The sequence below is a fragment of the Cottoperca gobio genome, chromosome 3, assembly GCF_900634415.1.
Source record: "Cottoperca gobio chromosome 3, fCotGob3.1, whole genome shotgun sequence".
NCBI classification, from domain to species: domain Eukaryota; kingdom Metazoa; phylum Chordata; class Actinopteri; order Perciformes; family Bovichtidae; genus Cottoperca; species Cottoperca gobio.
The window spans coordinates 2,560,638-2,579,920 of NC_041357.1; the positions used below are offsets into that span (position 1 = coordinate 2,560,638).

Here is a 19,283-nt window from a genome sequence, read left to right on the forward strand (position 1 = left end):
TTTCATATAATATAAGCTAGTCAGAACCAAAAATACTTTTTTATTTTATTTAGTTTTTATTGTGTTACAGACAGTAATCCCAGGTGCTCCATCGCTCCAAAGCCCAAACAGTTTGTAGGGTTAATTTATTCCGGGCCTTATTAACAGTTTTCCAAAAAGAATAACAAATAAAAATGAATGAATAAATAGCAATAAGGTATTAAATTAAAGGGAAAACTAAAAATGTTGACAGTAAAAATTGTCAAAGAAAAGTACACCAGACTTAAACTATCATGGAATGTTGCTCTAAAAGTAATTTATTAAATGTTAAATCAGTTTATAATCTTTTATTAATCTGCACATGTTATGGATAAATATCGAATTCCCTTATGCAAGTGGAAAACAGCCAACCATCTTAATATGTTAATTAATTATTTACCACAAGATCTTCATTTGTCTTTTTTCTCTTATCTTTTATGCCAAACATTCTCAAATTGCAGTTACATTTTATCTTCTTTAACTTGTTTCCGAAGTAGCTGAACTAACAAGTAGGATTTGTAACTAGTAACTACTGCTACCACTTGTCTGCAGAAAAGCTCAAGGAAGGATCAGAGTGGCTGCCAACTGTCATTAAACTGTGGGGTGACCCAAATGGAGAAATATAAAATTGTCCGATTAAGAGCAGGAATGTGCAGTCGCTGAAATATGGGTTACTTGATCGTTTCCATTGATACGTGTTATATCAATTCATTTGTAAAATTAGGGCAACTTTCGCCATGTGTTATTATACTCATATGTTGGATTAAGTTACATCAAACATTACATTTTCACTTTTTGCAAGGTGTTTTAGTGGAGTAGAGACAACACTTGTCCGTCTTTTTACTCTCGGTTTCAAAAAAACAAGTTAAAGACGAATACAAGTTAAATAAATATTGAAGACATGTGCGCCAGCAGTTACTTTTATTTCGATGACCGGAAGTTTGGTTTCTCCTATTCTGAGAGACTTGCGTTTCTTCCAGGTACACTACTCCTACGTAGACCATTCTCGGTTACGCTTACACCTGAATTTGTGCGTAAGAGGATAGCCCTCTCCCAGGCCCTTTTTTCCGCGTTTTTTTTAATTATTTATTTCCGTGTAAACTGCAGTCTTGATATAAAAACATTGATGGTCGATAATTTAGCCCTGCGTTGAGGGCCCCGGGGAGAACTGCAAAGGATTATAAAGTCATCTCAGACCTCCATTTTTATCCAGCGACATGGCTCGACCACGACCGCGGGAATACAAGGCAGGAGATTTGGTTTTCGCTAAAATGAAGGGATACCCGCACTGGCCGGCGAGGGTGAGTCTCAGATGCGGCCGGGCTGGGAGCACAGGGAGGCGGGGTTGATTTACACAATACAGCCGCTGCTTCGCCGGGGTGTTAGGAGGGATGCTACGGTGCACCGAGCTGCGATGGGGCTGACTCCTCAGCCACATTTATCTGTGTATTTCTGTTTTTAAAAGCCTCTGTTTTCTGCCAGGTTTGACTAAATGTAGAAATGTTAAAATAATGAAAAAACGTAACATTTATTGAGCTCCATTTTCTCAATACGTTTGCTGCTCCATTCAGCTCTTGTTTGAGTTATAACGCAATTTCTCATGTTAATAATTTCCACTAATTAGTTCAACATGTGTTTTTATTTAATGTTTGCATTTATCTGTCACACATGGAATAACTAAGCCAGTAGTTGACCTCAGGTAACCGGAGCGCCTCTGTTTCAACACTGCTATCAAAACACCCGTGTCATTTGCAATACATTATTCCATGTATTATACACTATAGACACTTAATATCAGGCAGAGTATGGCCTCACATTCATTGGAGCACATGGGCTATCATGTTATGAGTTACTGTGGATTTCCACTGTGGAATTATTAAATTAAATTATTAAATTATATTAAATTACTTGGAGCATCTCTGCCATTATACAATGCAAATAACTGAAGCTACTATGGTTGACATTAACAGATGACTGGTATTCTAGATACATTCTAAAGAAGGAGGAGTATAATAATATCATATTGAATAATATGAATAATATTCAGTCAATAGTTTGTCTCTCCCTGTCCTTCAGATTGATGAGCTTCCAGAAGGAGCTGTCAAACCGCCCGCCAACAAGAACCCCATCTTCTTCTTTGGGACCCATGAAACGTAGGCATCTTTTTTACCCCAGGATGTGCAGCTTTCCTCTTATTTATAGTATTTAAAAGGATACTGCCATACTCATTACTATGGATGTTATGGAGTTGTGATACAGCTGCACCATATTGGGACTCTAATCGATTCAGTTAGACATTGCTGCCACATGAAGTTTTGATGTTTGAAAAAAGTTGATATCCCTGACAAAGCGAAACCCCTGGAGTTTGCTCTGATGTCATCAAGTGACCTAATCATGGGACATTGGTCATGTGGCACATGTGGCAAACATATACCATCACATGTTATCATGTGACCTAGATAACAGCTTCTAACCCTGCTTTTCAATCACCAAAATCTGATAAACTCCTATAGTATAAAACAAAAAGGTTGATTGAGATCAACATATATATGATCAAATAATAAGTGAACAAGCATATTAATTAGAATATACAGACACATTTGACAGCCAAATAAATGGGACAGCTAAGGTTTTACTTCTATAGGTTATTACAGTTTGACACTCATAGTGTTTTGGTATGAAGCTGCAACATTTGCTATCTTTAAATTTGGAAACTTTTATGTATGTTCCTGCCAAGTATAACTCCTGAAACATCTTGTGGTTTTCCAGACTGTTTTAGTAATTGTAGTAGTAGTAAATGTCTCCGCCCTCTTCTTTAGTGCATTCTTGGGCCCGAAGGATCTTCTGCCCTACAAGGAGTATAAAGACAAATTTGCCAAGTCTAACAAGAGGAAAGGCTTCAACGAGGGCCTGTGGGAGATCGAGAACAACCCCGGAGTCAAATTCACAGGCTATCAGGTCAGTCAGCAGTCTATTATGTCCGTGGGCCAGAGAGTAGACAGAGGGAGAACATGAGGGGGAAGCAGAGATGCCAGACAGGCTTGAGGCTCAACAAAGCCACATTGTTGCCTCGCCAAAAGTGTAAGACACAAATGAAAGGGCTGTTTAAAGTAGATAGCAATTGAGTAAGAACGATGGATTAATTTGTCTTAACGTGCACTCACACATTTATAAGTGTCAGTTACTGTGGAACTAGCCATTTCTGCTTTAAGCTTTGCAACTAAAATGTTGGGCATCTTTGGTACACAGGCCATCCAGCAGCAGAGTTCATCAGAAACAGAAGAGGGGGGAAACACTGCTGATGGCAGCAGTGAAGGCGAGGAGGGCGACTCTGTTGTGGAGGAAGATGACAAGGAAAAGCTGAAGGGAGACAAGACCGGATCCAAAAGGAAAAAGACAGCCACCTCCAAGGTACTTTACTTCATCTGGTGAACACGGGAGGACAGTTCAGGTACAAGAAGAGGCTACATCCTGTGATTTTAGAAGCCATCTTTCATGTCTTGATTTCTTCTTTGAGATGTGGCATGAACCGTACAGACAGAGGTCATCAGCTGTGTATCATTTGTGGCACTCTCGTGATACTCCTATTACATATCAACGAACTGTGAGGTTGAAGGCATAGTTGAAGTATTTTGGGTTGATACACTTCCGTTTGACCGCCTCTAAAAGGAACAGTGTTTATGCCTGTTCCAAATGACCACACCTGCATGTGGGATTAAACCCTGCCCTCACCGTCGCACTACATGACATCCTTCATTACCATGAACACACACGTTGTACTTTATTTTGCAGCAAATGTGGATTAATCTGCCACTGAAACAGGTCCCCAGTAAATGCACTATTTGCTCCTCTTTGAGTAACGTTTGGTTTTTCTTGGGATTTGTTGACAGTAAGAGAAGTATAACTTTATACCAGCCTGTCCTCCAACATACTGTATATCTGATGCATATTTGCAGAGGGACATATAACATATTACAGATACTTAGGATGTTTATTTACACAATGTTGGGGTTTGAGTTAAGGATTTTTTAAATATAGCAACCTGGCTAATTTCCTTTATTATTTTCTTCCTGCTTAAAACTAGTCTATAGCTTCACTTTGTGGCATTTATCTGAACATGTTAGTCTCTTTCTCCGTTCCTGATTCCTTTACGTCATTACGTCGCTCTCTTCTCTTTGACCTTGCCTTTATTTTGAGAAAATAAATAAATAAAAGCTTTGAGCTTTGAAGGGATGGAGTGCTGCAGAGCACTGCCACAGCATGTTACTGTATTAGTGTGAAAGCCATTGCTGCTGTAAATGGAAGCAGGTTGAAAGAGTCACATGCATCCTGCTCCTCACTTAGCAACCACTGTTGCCTAGCAACTGGGCTCCATTACGCACAGCACATGTGGTGCATCCGAAGGAATTTGGCACTGTTGTGGAGGGGTTAGCTGAAGTGTGTATGTTCTGTCACATCATTGAAACACTGTGTGTGTGTGTGTGTGTGTGTGTGTGTGTGCATGTACAAGAGGCACATGAAGAAACTGGAATCTCCTGAGCTTCTGTGTTGGTGTATGGGCTTCTAAGAGGGAGACAATCATTTCTTTCTTTTTTAACCCCTTTGGTGGCAGCCTCCGGTATTGAACTCACAACCTTCCGATGTTCTATTTGGTAGCCTGATCACTAGACCACCACCACCACCCTTACACACAGCTCAAGAACGAACGAGTCCTTGTCAAGTTTGCTGGATAGAAAGATAGTTAAATATAAATAGCTGGAGATGAATCATCACTAGCTCTGTCCCAGTATTAAAGGGGAACTCACCAATGTTACACATACATCAGTCTGTTTACAGGTATTACTGCACATGTGAAAACAAGTTGGATAAAGCCTTTTGTAGCTCCAGAGGGAGCTGCACGAAGTATGATGAATTGCTTCAAGTCATGAGAGTTGGGGCTGAAGACTATCTGAAGTCACTCCCTATTTACTATATTCTGCATGTGTACATTGATCCACTTTTCATGAATTGTGCCTCGAATTATACCACAACTTTATAACACATTCACATTCAAATATTTATTATTTAGTTGTGACCTATATTACTTTGGTTTCACAACAAATAAAACATTTTTTACCAGCAGTAATAGATTTGCCAGTTGATGTAATAATGTGTTGAATTATGAGAAAGGCGCTGCTTGTCACAGGGACACTGAGTGCAGTAAAGTCATCTAAGCCTGCTTGATAGCGTGAATGGTTATTGTCCTCTTCTAACTCTGTTAGTTTATCCTCTGCAAAGAGTGATGTGCTGTCAATTCTGATGCTCAGCATGTATTCCTGCATGCTGATCCGTGTGTCTGTGGCAGAAATCCCCCAAGCTGTCGAGGATCTCATCTGGAGAGGATGACCTGGAGAAGGATGGGAAAGATGAAGACCAGAAGGGCGGCTTAGAGGGAGCAGAACCCAACAACGAAATCATCCAAAATACCACCGACAGTAAGGTGAGATTCATAATCGCTTACACTAATCATTCATCGGTGCTCTCTCAACACAGGTGCACAGGTCAAAGTGGCAATCCTTAACATTTCAGTCCTGGTGGATTTAGGAGCGCCTTGTTTACTGGAGGTAACGGCACATTAAATACTACAGGTCCCAGAATATTTGGGGCAGCAAAACAAACTATTGTTGTTTTACCAGTAATAAAGAAGTTAATATTAATAACAATAATCAGCATTTTTCCATCATTCTGTGAGCAACCGTGGTCTGATTTGATGCTGCACACGGCATCGGCCCGCGAAAAGCGAAGGTAGTTGGCCAGCTCGCTGTGCGGCCTGTCACCAACAGCTCACTGTGGCTCTTCCTGACTCTTCCATTATCCAATACCATTTGGATCCTCTGTCGATAAGGCCTAAAGCGACCGCTGTCTTATTTTGTAGAAGCATTTTTGCAGAACGATTGCATTTTCCTGTGACTTCATAATAATAGTCAACTTGTGTTTTGCTGAAATGCTTAAATGCTGTTAATGTGCAGCTGCAGCAGTAAGAAATTTTCAGTTTGCATTAGGCACCACAGACTCCCAGCTCCTAATACTGCAAACCAGGGCTGTAGTCAAGACCACCCTCATGGAGTCAAAGTCAAGTCCAACACCAGGTCCAGTCCAGAGCGAGTCCTGTTCAAGGCCATAATAGACAATAGTGTCTTTCCAATGCTAACCCTCTGCTAACAATGCTAATAACCAGCTTGGGTAACAGCTCATTTTGGTTAATGCAGGCAAAACATTAAATAACAAACAAGTTGTAACAAAGGTATAAATAGCAATTATAGTGACGTTAAAGTAGATTACTGACCCGTAACACTTACGTTACGAGTCCAACAAGGCCCGATCCAAGACAAGTGCAAGACTAACTCTTAACAGACGAAATGAAAGTCTTGGAGATTATTACTCTTAAGGATGATGTTTCGTAATCCCTTGCTTCAAATCTCACAGTTTTTGAGTGGCATTCTAAATGATCATGTCAACATATATTATAATACAAATAACATTGTGTCTTTTTTATGGCTTACTATTGGTCTATCACTGCAGTTACTAATATGAATACTGTGCTTTCCACTAGGAACACAGTTACAGTTATTTAGCTATTGATTTCTTTGTTTTAATTACTTCATTGTATTTGACATTTCTCCTGTTCCCAAAGCACTTTGGTCAACCTTTGACTCAACGTAATACTCCTAACAACAATGGCAATAATAACCCTTCCTTTATTATTGTGTCCCCCAGAAGCAGCTGCTCATAGAAGAACATTAAGTGAAGACATGTTTGAAAGGAAATCATTCTTTGTAGCTGTGATGTTGAGAATGTGAATCTACAACATGACTTCTCATCAGCACCATCTACTGGCCGCCACCATCACCTCAACTTCTCTGTAGGACTTCCAGTGTGTGATTGTATGAAACAAACTGGCGCTGGTATCATATGGAGGCCGGGGAATAACTGGGCTTTATGTCACACGTATTTTTCTGCGCTTAATGCCAAGGGCCTTGTCAGAAATCAGAGCAAAGGCTTTGTCACCTTTAACTCTCTAAAATAGACCGATCAAGATTTTGAATCACTTTTATCCAGTGACTCTGAATGCTTGTAAGTTTATATTGTTAAATACATGTGAAGAATAGGATACTTAAAGGGGCATTAGGTACTTGAATTTACTTTCCATGTTCTATTGGCAGCAATGAGTCATTGTGATAATAGTAGTTGGGTTTATATGGAGCCTTTTCTCTACTAGGCTCAGACTACAATAGCCCAAGCAGAATATAAATGATATTGTAAGGTATGCCCCTTACAGAACCTGTTAAGTGACATGTATTTGTTAAGCAATTGTTGGGTGGTGTGGTTTGCTCCCTTTCTCTTCCTTATATAATCTTTAATAACTCAATCTGTCGCTTCACTGGAAAACATAGCAGTGAACTGTCCACCTTTTTCAAAGATTTGCCCGTTTTTGGTTGTGCATTATCCTGGAGCACATAATTACACTCTACCAGAACACAACAAATATCATTCGTTGGATCATTTCATACAAAATGGAAAACAATATGTGTTGCCAAGTAACAATGCAAAATCACAATTTCAAAATGTGTTTTGGCTTGAGGCTGTTCGGTAGCAGAAATGTATTTTCTGTTGGTAAGCAGTTGAATATAAAACTGGGTATTTATTGAGCTGACAGAGTCTTCCAAGATTTACATTTTAGTAGTTTGTGAAATCTGTCAAAATAAAAATACAGTATCAGTGCATCTCTACTCTAGGTGACAGGATGTGATACAAGGATGTCACTTTAAGGCTTTAACAGTGGCTAGTGTTCTTCTCAGTGCTTTGAGATCACATAGTGTAGATAGCCATCATCCAGTATTTATGCTGGCCCGTGCATACATATGTGTATCGCATCTCTCATTATCATCTGACTGTAGAAATGCATTTGATAAGTTCTCCATATATATACTCTTACATCTATGATATATGTCGGGTATTGCAGTGTACTGATCACTCTAGTTGTAGCTTGAAATAGCTTTTTTTGCAAGCGTAATTATGGGAGGGACTTATGGAATATTCAGTAACTGTCAAACATCCATCACCATATATGTTACTCTTTTATGTAACCAGAAAAAGACGAATGGAAATACATAGATACATGTATGAAGTGTTGTGCACAACTGGGTTACACATTGTAACTCAAATGAACTATATCTGTATATTTGACTTGTTGTAGAATATAGGACCACTATTCTACTTGGACTGCTCTCTGTAACTGCTCATCTTTTTATGGAAACGTGTTACATCTGTTCTTGTGTGTATCTGTGAAATAGATCACTGTATATTTCAAAGCTTTTATAGTGGCTTGCTCTACTGTACTCCAGATCATTCTTATACGAAAGTGTTCATTTGTACTTAGTTTAAAATCAGATATTTGTTGCTATGACTTGGAGGGAAAAAAACACACAACCCCCCCCCCCCCCCCCCCCCCCCCCGCCCTCCCTCTTTTTTGCTGTTTCCTTTTCTCAATGTCTAAACAGACAAGAAACTGAGAGCTGAAACATTGTGAACAGCATACTGTGATAATGTTGTCCCTGTTAGTTTACTTAGATTGATTTAAGATCACACCAGAATATTCTGTCTTTCAACTCTGTGCCCGTTGCCTTTACTTTGCTTCTGCTATTGTTGTCATGAGATATAGACCCATATATTTTTTTGATGATAGCTAATTAAAACACATTCTGTATGTAAACTTGTGCTTTTTTAAATTTCCTTCAGATCTTTGTTATGCTCAAATTTGGAACATGTTTTGCATTTTCAAGGTTTGTAATTTACTGTAAACTGTTTTTGCTGTTTATGGACGAGACTTTTACAAAATAAACTCATTGGAATGCATAGTGAGGCTATAATGGTCATTACACACCACAAAACAAATTGTTGCATGGGTTAAAAATGTATACACTTTTACTTTCTAAGATCCCTACCACTGGTGGGACAACAAATAATGTTTTCCTGAGGGTGGTGCCACAGGAAAGGCTATGTTGTTACCTTAATCAAATCAGCTGTACTGTGTTAACCTCAGATGCTCAGTTGAGCTCATCTGTGATTTGAGCTAACACTAAACATTCTGTTACCATGCTAATATTAGCATGCTAACATTAGCATGCTGGCTGATGTCTGATGAACTTCTGACCTCTCACCACATAACCATACTTTTTCTCCCTGAAAATAAACATTACAATGGTCATACATTATGCATTGTATTGCATCAGTGATACTACACATTGTATATGAGTCATTACAGGACAATTTATAAATTATGATGCACATAGGCCTAGTTTATGATTAATTGGCCACTTTCAATTTGTATGTACATTTCGCACATTAGTATTGTGTAACTACCAGCTGCAACAGTGATGCTGGTTACTAGCCCAGACTGTGTGTGTCTGGACAGATTGTGTGACTGATATTGTCGGAATTGTCAAAGATGCATTCATGAAACTTTACAGGTGTGTAGTTGAGATTAAAATGAAGGTTGAGTCCCCCCCTAGTTTCTTCTATTTGTGTCTAAAAACGTATGCAAAGTTGTATGTGCATGGCCAGAACTATATTTGACGAGGTAACAAAACATAAATATATAGAGAGTATATTTTTAGAGGTAATCGGAGCAGAACTAACATGTTTACGCAATCCATTCTCCCCATGCGCAGTCCGTGCGCAGTATTGACAATCGTTGGTATGCGGACATTGACGCATGCGTAATAGGTATCAAGTAATTCGGCGCTGAAAAGGAAGGAGCCTACTTTTGTAGTGATACAACCAAAGCAGTATTAGCTAGGGGAACTGCAGAATTAACTAAAACAGCGTCTACCTAGTTACTTTGCTTTCGAGCATTGTGACGAAGCGCAGAGTTTGGAACATGGCTGACAAAGAGGGTATGTTTACGACAGTTACCTACCGTATAAAGCGTTGGCCCGTTTTCCTCGTGTACCGCTTTGTGTGAGCACCACGGCCGTTTAACTCTGCCATGGCTGCTAGCATGATATGCTAGTTTAGTAAAGTCCTATCAGGAGCAGGCTTGATGCTTTTAGCCAGTCTGTGTGTTTTCGGTTGTACGTTTTAAAGATTGTCATGTCAAAACTCTACTTGATAAGTTCAGTCCAACGCACGAACATGACTTATTTCAACTTAAGAAGGTCTGCTTGTTGTGACGCTGCCACAGCCACCTTCACCAAGAGACGCCGCAACGTTAGTGTGTGGCAGCGAGCAACACACCAAGATCGTTCATAATACAGGATGGCTTTACCCGACCAGCTATGATTGTTGACGTTTTTATCACCCTTCTATCACAGAGTATCGATAATGTTACAATGAAGAACGCTATCCGTTTTAAATAGAGTTAGGAGTTTAGTGTAACCATATACTGCATACAGTAGGGTGTAATGCGTGTAAGGCTGTCTTCTCTGTTAAGGTGTCCTTGAGCGAGCACCTGGCTGACCCCCCAATAGTAAAAATACTCCGTAGCTGCTACTATTCGCTGTTATACCTGTAACTCATACCATGTTGTTTTGCTAAAGTGTATGACGATGCTGTGGAGGAAAGGGTCATCAATGAAGAGTACAAGATTTGGAAGAAAAACACACCTTTCCTGTATGACCTGGTGATGACTCATGCGCTGGAGTGGCCTAGCCTGACTGTCCAGTGGCTTCCAGATGTCAGCAGGTATTTACATGGACTCCATCCTACTACTCTTAAAACGTGGTTGCAATGTCAACAAGTGTCTGTCAAACTACTTATTACAGCCATTGTCCTCGGCTCTGTTGAGGCTCCGGGAGACAAGCCGCTGTCATTCTAGCTGTGTGCCACTGTCCACCTGCATGACTGGACATTGTCACCCAGCTCTTTGTGGATCTCTTTGCAGGTGTTTTCCTGCAACATCTATTTCCTGTGTTCCTCTCTTGGGTTAGCAAACAACACAACTGTGCATCAAAGCCAACATCTGGTCAGAAGTGGGACAGACACAGCTCAGTGTGTCAGCCAGTTAAACGTTTAACGTCAAACGATCAATCCCCTGCACCTGATAACATGTACTGTGTTTTAATACAGCGTGATTCACAATTTAGATGTTTTAGTTTATATATATATATATATATATATATATATATATATATATATATATATATATATATATATCTTTTTATATGTTGTTGCACAACAGAACAAGTATGAAATTGTGATTTGTATCTCCCCTCATTTACTACCAAGCTGCTGTGCTGATCACATAATTATTTTATGAGCACTTCTCACAAAATAAACATAAATACAGCTTAACAACTTGGCTGTGTGAGTGATCACAAGAGGTGACACAATGTTTTCTTCTTTATTTTTTATTGTGGTTAGCTCCTTTAATTATTAAAAAGATAATAGATAAACCTTTCAGTAACACTCAGGTAGTAGCCTCACAGATGTATGCCTGCATTTGTAATTGTCCACAGTGACAGGATCGGTGAGACATAGTAAATATCTTCATGGGATCTCTCAGGAGCAGTGGGGTGGAGATAAAGTGCTGCCAGATGTGTAATTATTTGGCTGTAGCTTGCTGGAACTGGCATAAGCAAGTCACATCTGTAAATGTGAGGGTGCAGACTGTCTCTTAAGTATAGATTTAAAATGCTGTGTTTTGTGCAACTCTGCAGGCCAGAGGGGAAGGACTACGCCGTCCACAGGCTGGTTTTGGGGACCCATACATCAGATGAGCAGAACCACCTTGTGATTGCCAGCGTTCAGGTACCAAATGATGATGCCCAGTTTGATGCCTCGCACTACGACAGCGAAAAAGGAGGTAAATACATCAGGAGTTATCCTGCAGGAGTACTGCAGTGCAAGGCTTTTCACAATACATCAGAATAGTTGCTTGTTATCACGAATAATGATTATGTAAGAGAGTAGATGTACATTTTTCATAAATCAAGTGGACAATGTAACATAACTTGATTCTCACCGAGATACATGGTGTGCATCTGTACAAGCCTAACAAGCATTGTATTTGCAGAAGCACCAACACAGTTGCGTGTCCTGTGACTTTTGATAAACACTCTTTGTCAGAAACTGATTTAAACACTGACACTCTGACACTGGCTCAGACATCATATATAGGAGGGAAGTCATTTATGTTAATGAGTCAAGAGCTGAGTCATGTTCCATTCAATCTTTGTGCTGAAACTGTGTCATTCTGTCTTCCAGCAGGTATGTTGATGGTGCCCAGCTGTGTGTTGGTGGGCTGAAGGCTCACTGCTCCTTTGGTGGTAGTATTAGTGTGTTAGTATGGCCACTGAGCTATGTTAAGGTACAGTTAAAGTCTAAAGCTCCATACACAAAAAGAATCGATGTAGCATACATTTGAAATAAAGGGGTAAAGAAAATAGTTTACTACTCGTTTTGTGAGTTCTCTCCTTTTGAATTTTTAGTCCTGCTCTTAAATTGTGCCTGGGCACAGCTGCTGCAACCTTTGCTCAGGAAGTGACTTCCAAAGTGGTTACCAGCTTTAGTACATTCACACACACAATGGCTTTCTTTAATCAGGAAATAGAGATTTTGCTTAGCACATTGTTCCTTTGTAGTAAAAGTCCACTGGCCTCAGTAGCTGTTAAATACACGTTCTAGGCAATATATATATATATATATATATATATATATATATATATATATATATATATATATATATATATATATATATATATATATATATATATATATATATATATATATATATATATATATATATATATATATATATAGGGAGAGAGAGAGAGAGAGACAGGCAGAGAGAGAGAGACAGACAGACATTACTGGAATTTAAGGGAAAATAACTATAACCAATAATTATCTGTGTGTTGTGCCGATATGTTAACTGCCTTGATAAATAGGACAACAGATGCAAGTTGTTGTTTTTTGCACCCCCAGGTTTAGAGAGCCCCCACCTGTCCCTTCATAGAGAATATTTTATTATTGTTTATAACAACCGTAGTTAAGTTTTTAAAATATGTAGACTAAATAATTTCAGGCATTGTCTCTTCATTGACACGCATGTATAGGCTACACAAAGAAATACTTTTACACAGTGTTGGCTGATGAACTGTTTGCTGCAGCTCTTTACAAACCTTTTTGTTGCCATGATGTTTATTTCCCTCATGTGCTCTGAGTGGATTCTGCTCTCCTCCCAACTCCAAGTGCGTCTTGTTTTTGGCTACAATAAAACCAAACTTGTTTGAAAACTGGTATAGCGTTTGGGAACGCTCACATGTCGCCAGGGGAACGAGTTGATGTTCTTATTGTGCAACAGGTGTTTGATGAATTGCTCGTACTGTCTCCCTTCCCAGTGGATTTTGTTGCACTTACGGATGAAACGGTACAATATAAGCAGGCACCAACACTCTTGTACTGCCTTTCTTTCCTCTGCTCTCTAAAGGCAGTGAGACAAAAACCCTCATTTAGAAGCTGATTGACGTCGAGACAAGGCTCCATGTTATTGGACGCAATTATCGGCAACAAGAACGACAACAATCATTTCTAACGTATCTGCTAATAACACAATATTGTGCATCCCTAGTAAAATAGACCAACTGACCGAGCACGGTTTAACTAGCAGGTGTCTGATGTCTGATTGTATTCTGTTGTCAGAGTTTGGTGGATTTGGTTCCGTAAGTGGGAAAATCGAGATTGAGATCAAGATCAACCATGAGGGAGAGGTCAACAGAGCCCGCTACATGCCCCAGAATCACTGCATCATTGCCACCAAGACTCCCACCTCCGACGTGCTGGTGTTCGACTACAATAAGCACCCGTCTAAGCCAGGTTCGATCACTGCTGTGCTCATGTACCTTTTGACTACACACATGAGAATGCTCTTAACTGCTGTGAAGCACACATGAAGGTAAATACAGTGTTTATTTGTGTGTTTCAGATCCCAGTGGGGAGTGTAGTCCTGACTTAAGGCTGAAAGGTCACCAGAAAGAAGGGTATGGCCTCTCCTGGAATCCCAACCTCAGCGGCAACCTACTCAGTGCCTCTGATGACCACGTGAGTGACTGGAACTAAAAGCTAACAGGTCCTTCATTAACTGGTTATTCAGTAAGAGAATGTGCCAGAAAGAACGGGTCCCGAGGTTTGTTAGACTGAAAGCGGACTGAGTTCTAAAGACGGTGTGATTTCATACAGTGAATGGAAAGATGTGATGAACGCTGATTCCCTTTAGTCTTAAGAGGCAGAAAGAATCAGTTTTCTTTCATAATATACATGATTACTGTGTGTAAAACAAATGTTTGTTCCACTGATAATGTTGAGGGTGGTAAATAATGACTAGTGCCAAGATTAATTGTATTTAGAGTTTTACTTGCATCTTACTGAAAAAGACATATAAATGGTTTGCATTAGACTATTTGCATATAGCCGTATAATGCATGTAGTTTCCTCACGTTAACTATGTTTTGGACTGTTAGGTGGTGCAATCTATAACAACCAATGACATTTTACAGTAAAAGCATTAAGTACTAGGCTGAGTCCTTGCCACAGTGGCCACTGGTTCGAGTCTGACCTGTGGCGTTTACTGTATGTCGTTCCCCTTCTCTCTCTCTCCCCCTTTCACAATCTGCACTTCACTACTTAAAAAAAAAAAAGAAGCATTAAGTACTATAAAATGGAAGCACTCAAGTAAAGTACCCCAAAACTGTACTTATGTACTGTACTCGAGTAAATGTACTTAGTTACTTTCCTCCACATGCTGTGGTGTTTTTGTCTTTCCTGAATTCCAGGCGTCAGTCTTAATCAGTTGTAACAACATAACATTTTGTGCTACAAATGAGAGCCTGTGGAAACTAGTTAGCAAGCGAACAGAGACGTTGAAACGCAGCCCCGCCACTAGAAAGAATAACTCACTATTGGAAACATCCAAATATTTAGAAAATCCCTTCCCTACCAGGGCTAATGCCATCACACTGTTGGAGAGAAGTTGTGAGGACAAGTTGTTGGTTTGCACAGTGATGCAGCGCTGTCCCAGCTTGAAACTGATCATTGTAACAAGGGGATAAAAGAATCGATTGTGCTCCTCATTTATTTCCAGACCATCTGTCTATGGGACATCGGGGCCGGCCCAAAGGAAGGGAAGATAGTGGATGCCAAGACCATCTTCACCGGCCACACAGCAGTGGTGGAAGATGTTTCCTGGCATTTGCTCCACGAATCCCTGTTTGGCTCAGTGGCAGACGACCAGAAACTCATGATGTAAGATGATGATACTTAGTTACTGATACATAGATACTGTTAGTCTGTTGTCTGGTTTTGTGAATGGAGATTCGTCAAGTTAAAACTCTTCCCCTTGTCCCTGCTGCCTCTGACTCACTGATCCTCCACCAGATGGGACACTCGGTCCAGCACCACGTCCAAAGCCAGCCACTCAGTCGATGCTCACACTGCTGAGGTCAACTGTCTGAGCTTCAACCCCTACAGCGAGTTCATTCTTGCCACTGGTTCGGCTGATAAGGTAGAGGAGAAGAAAAATGGACTCAAAGTTGAATCGATTGAAATAAATATTTAATGCAAAGCTTGTTTTGTATTTCTCAGACTGTTGCACTCTGGGATCTAAGGAACCTCAAACTGAAGCTCCACTCCTTTGAGTCCCACAAAGATGAAATTTTCCAGGTAAGAACTTAAATTGCTTCAAAATATTCATTTGTTTCTCCAACACGTCTTTTTATAAAAGTTGTCCGTAATATACAAACGGACAACTTGGCTCAGTAATAATAAAAAGGTGATTGATGAAATGTAATATTAATAATACTCTAAATGTAATTGCCTAACGTCAAAGTCATCCTGTGATTGGCAGCTGTGGGAGGCAAATGGTAAATATTTGTCCCTCTGGCCAAAGCTGAAGTTTTTCTGGTAACTGCACATCAAACTGTTTCCAACAGCTTTCAAAAATGTCCCGGAGACAACAATGTAAATTAAAAGCTCATGTATGTGACCTCACAAATGTTGTGCTTCATTTAAATGACACGAGCACTCGGTGTTAAGTTGAGCTTCAGCCTTTTTGACCAGAACAGATCTGTCTCCTAAACACAAACATTTAGCCGCGGAATGGAAAGGGTGTACGACTGACAATTTCTTTCATTCCAACATTAATGACACAGATCTGCTTCCAAAATAAAAGTCCTCGCTGCTGTACATTAAACTGCCAGTGACCAACTGTCCATCTCATTAGGTCCAATGGTCTCCTCACAACGAGACCATCCTGGCCTCCAGTGGCACCGACCGACGTCTCAACGTCTGGGATCTCAGGTAAGAACTGTCCACCACACTTCATCCATATCTTTAAATGAAACGCTGATATTGTTGAAGGTTTGGTCAGGAGCTTTTAGCTAAATAGGCTCAGGGCATTTTGGCCCAAGTGGTATTTATTATTAATGCTTTTTATTTATTGTTCTTGCAGCTTTTTGACCATGATGAGTACTGAGTAGGACATTGCACACATATACTTGTCTTTGCTCTGGTGTGTAATGGACACACTGTTTCAATAGCCTCAAACCTATTCTGGGCATTTCTGTATTGAAATTAGCAATATCAATATTTCAGACACCCAGCTGTAGCTCTGATTCTGACTTGGAACGTGTCCTCAGATGAACTGTATATTTGTTAAACTGAAGATCCTCAGATGGAAACATTTGAGAACATAACATCTCCATTAAAGCAGATGATTCATGGCTGCATAAGATTTAGATGAAAACTGCATACCTTTTATAATATTGCAAGGAGAAGACGCATCACTAAGTTCATAAAACTATATGGGTGTAGTGTTCAGGAAGACTCCTCACATAGCTTAAAGTGCAACAACAGAAATATCTTTTATACAAACTTTTAACAATGGCGAGCCAACACTGATCAATATGGTAAATATTGATATTTTAATGTGGAAGCATCACACTTGACATGCAGTACAGTGAAGAGTAACTACAACAAATAGATTGTTGTTGTTTTTTTCCTAGTAAAATTGGGGAGGAGCAGTCTGCAGAAGATGCTGAGGACGGTCCACCAGAGCTGCTGGTAAGTGATATCAAGACTCAGTCACTGTTAGATCACCATGACGCAGCATCTCAAATGATACGAGTGCATTTCAAAGTGCTGACCTGTCACATGTGTAGGTTTTGAACACTGTTCCAAAATCCTCTGGCTCTAATTTGCGCCTTTTTCACCCATCAGTTCATCCATGGTGGCCACACAGCCAAGATCTCTGACTTCACCTGGAACCCCAATGAACCCTGGGTCATCTGCTCCGTGTCGGAGGACAACATCATGCAAGTCTGGCAGATGGTGAATACAGTTGCCGTCCATCACCCACACTTCACTACCTCCAAAGTGAAACTTGTGAATCTTTATTTCCCGATGAGGGACAAGCTACTTACTGGTTTTATTAGCAGATGTTGATGTCTAGTTATATAATCTTATAAAATATAAAGATTAAACCAGAGGTTTCTATCCCTTTCCAGCGTGTGACTCCTAACAAAGAGCAGCGTCTTGTTTGGGCCCCTTGTTGGGTTGCCTTTTTTCTGCGCTTTCCAACAGCCTTCATCAGTGAATGGAGCTCAAAGAATAAAACAGACGTTTTATATGCTAAAATGAAGGCACGTAAACATTGCTGTAAGAAGTCGGTCCTGTGTTGTTGTAGGAAACAGGAAATGGATTCCTCTACTACTTGTGTATAGCGCCACCCACTGGGCAGTGTGTTACGATCCAAAGTTTCTGTTTACATTCAGTAAACATGGTGTTGAATGCATTTCCTTTCTCCATAGAACATTTGTAAAGCAAAGTTCTGAAGTATTTTAGATGCTGCATTATTTATGTAAAAACTCTGAGGAGCATAGCACAAGAGAATAGCTGCTAGCGTCGGGGCTAACCAGAGCCCCTTCCCTTTAATCAGCAGGTGGTTTTGAGGCGTTGTTGCATTTATTCAGCGACAATCAACACACAAACACACACACACACACACACACACTCGAGTCAAGTCAACAGGTAAACATGGAGGATGTGTTGAGTTTGCATTAACTTGGGGGAGAAGGCAAATTAAAATAAAGGCTTGAATACAAGCTAATAGAGATCTCTCTGTCACTGAGGTAACTATTACAGCATTTATAATATTTGGTCAAACAATTATATTGTCTTAGACTTAATCAACCTAGCGTCAAATGTAAGCTAAGGTGGAAACCCATCTACAAGCCATGTCGCTCCTTTCTAGAGTTTGTACATTAATGCCTGTGTATTGTCTTCCTCCTGCTCTGCTCCCAGGCGGAGAATATCTACAATGACGAGGAGCCAGACAACACCCCTGCTTCAGAACTGGAGGCTCAGGGATCATAACCCAGCTCAGCATGAGTCTCTCTAGGCACGACCCCCCAAACCCCAATCTCCACACCCACCCCAGCCTGTCGTTTCCCTCTCTGGCTTATCAAGTGCAAAATGAAAATGTGCTCTCCATATGAATGAACGCTGTGGAGAGTTAGAGACAGCATGGACTCCACCCTTGCTACCAGACAGTTGGATTCAGGCTCACCTTGCTTACAGTCACCATGGCCCAGGTACCCTAAAGCACTGAAGCACTCCCTGCTCAGGTGGTAGTATCTCCAGTGTTGGATAATGGGATTTTGTGGTGAAAGGGCTTTGAAGACCTTCATGTGCACAAAGTCACTGTAAGCTATTGTTAAGACCAGCTAATTTTATTGGGCTAATGCAAGGAAAACATGAAAGTGACATTTTACATTTCAACTCGGTAGCCAGAAAAACACTTGCTTGTAGGCTTCCCTCAAGATGTGCGGTAAGCCGGACCATAGAAGACTGAGCGCTGAAATGCTTTTGGAACACCTGATCCAAATCTGTCCTAACTGATTGGTTAAATGATGGTCATGTCCAGGGGAGTTTAATTTCATACCTTATTTCCCCACTTGTTGCTGTTTTCTTGTTCCTTAATATCGTACTTAACTGACACTTCATGGCTGTCTTTAAAGAAACATTCCCTGCTGTGTTTGCCTCCTGTTCACAAGGTACATACACTCTTCAGTATTTGGTTGAGTGAAGGTGTGGGACTAAATGAGTGCACTTGAGGGAAACGCACATCCTTTTCCTTTGTTATATAATGTGAAATTGCCATGTTTTGTTTCCTGCACCACAAATTGCAATAAAACTTTTATAACTTTTCAAATATAAGTTTCTCATTTATGTAC

General features: G+C 40.2%; 2 protein-coding genes across 3 annotated transcripts; both read left to right on the forward strand.

Moving 5' to 3' along the window:
- Positions 1-1,014: 1,014 nt before the first annotated feature.
- hdgfl3 (HDGF like 3) lies at positions 1,015-8,913 on the forward strand. Of its 2 annotated transcripts, none has more exons than XM_029458689.1 (6): positions 1,015-1,319; positions 2,095-2,171; positions 2,838-2,976; positions 3,268-3,429; positions 5,363-5,497; positions 6,775-8,913. In XM_029458689.1, the coding sequence occupies exons 1-6, from the start codon at positions 1,236-1,238 to the stop codon at positions 6,799-6,801; spliced, it is 624 nt and encodes a 207-aa protein (XP_029314549.1). In that variant the 5' UTR covers positions 1,015-1,235; the 3' UTR covers positions 6,802-8,913. The 2 variants fall into 2 exon arrangements, with proteins under 2 accessions (XP_029314549.1, XP_029314556.1); XM_029458696.1 differs by having other exon boundaries at positions 6,778-8,913.
- An 835-nt stretch (positions 8,914-9,748) lies between these two features.
- On the forward strand, positions 9,749-19,261 carry LOC115026072 (histone-binding protein RBBP7). Its single transcript, XM_029458673.1, has 12 exons — positions 9,749-9,953; positions 10,596-10,740; positions 11,715-11,860; positions 13,696-13,872; positions 13,982-14,097; positions 15,137-15,297; positions 15,430-15,556; positions 15,637-15,714; positions 16,274-16,350; positions 17,055-17,112; positions 17,269-17,379; positions 18,352-19,261. Exons 1-12 carry the CDS (start codon positions 9,938-9,940, stop codon positions 18,421-18,423), a joined length of 1,284 nt encoding a protein of 427 aa, XP_029314533.1. The 5' UTR covers positions 9,749-9,937; the 3' UTR covers positions 18,424-19,261.
- The last annotated feature ends 22 nt before the right edge of the window (positions 19,262-19,283 follow it).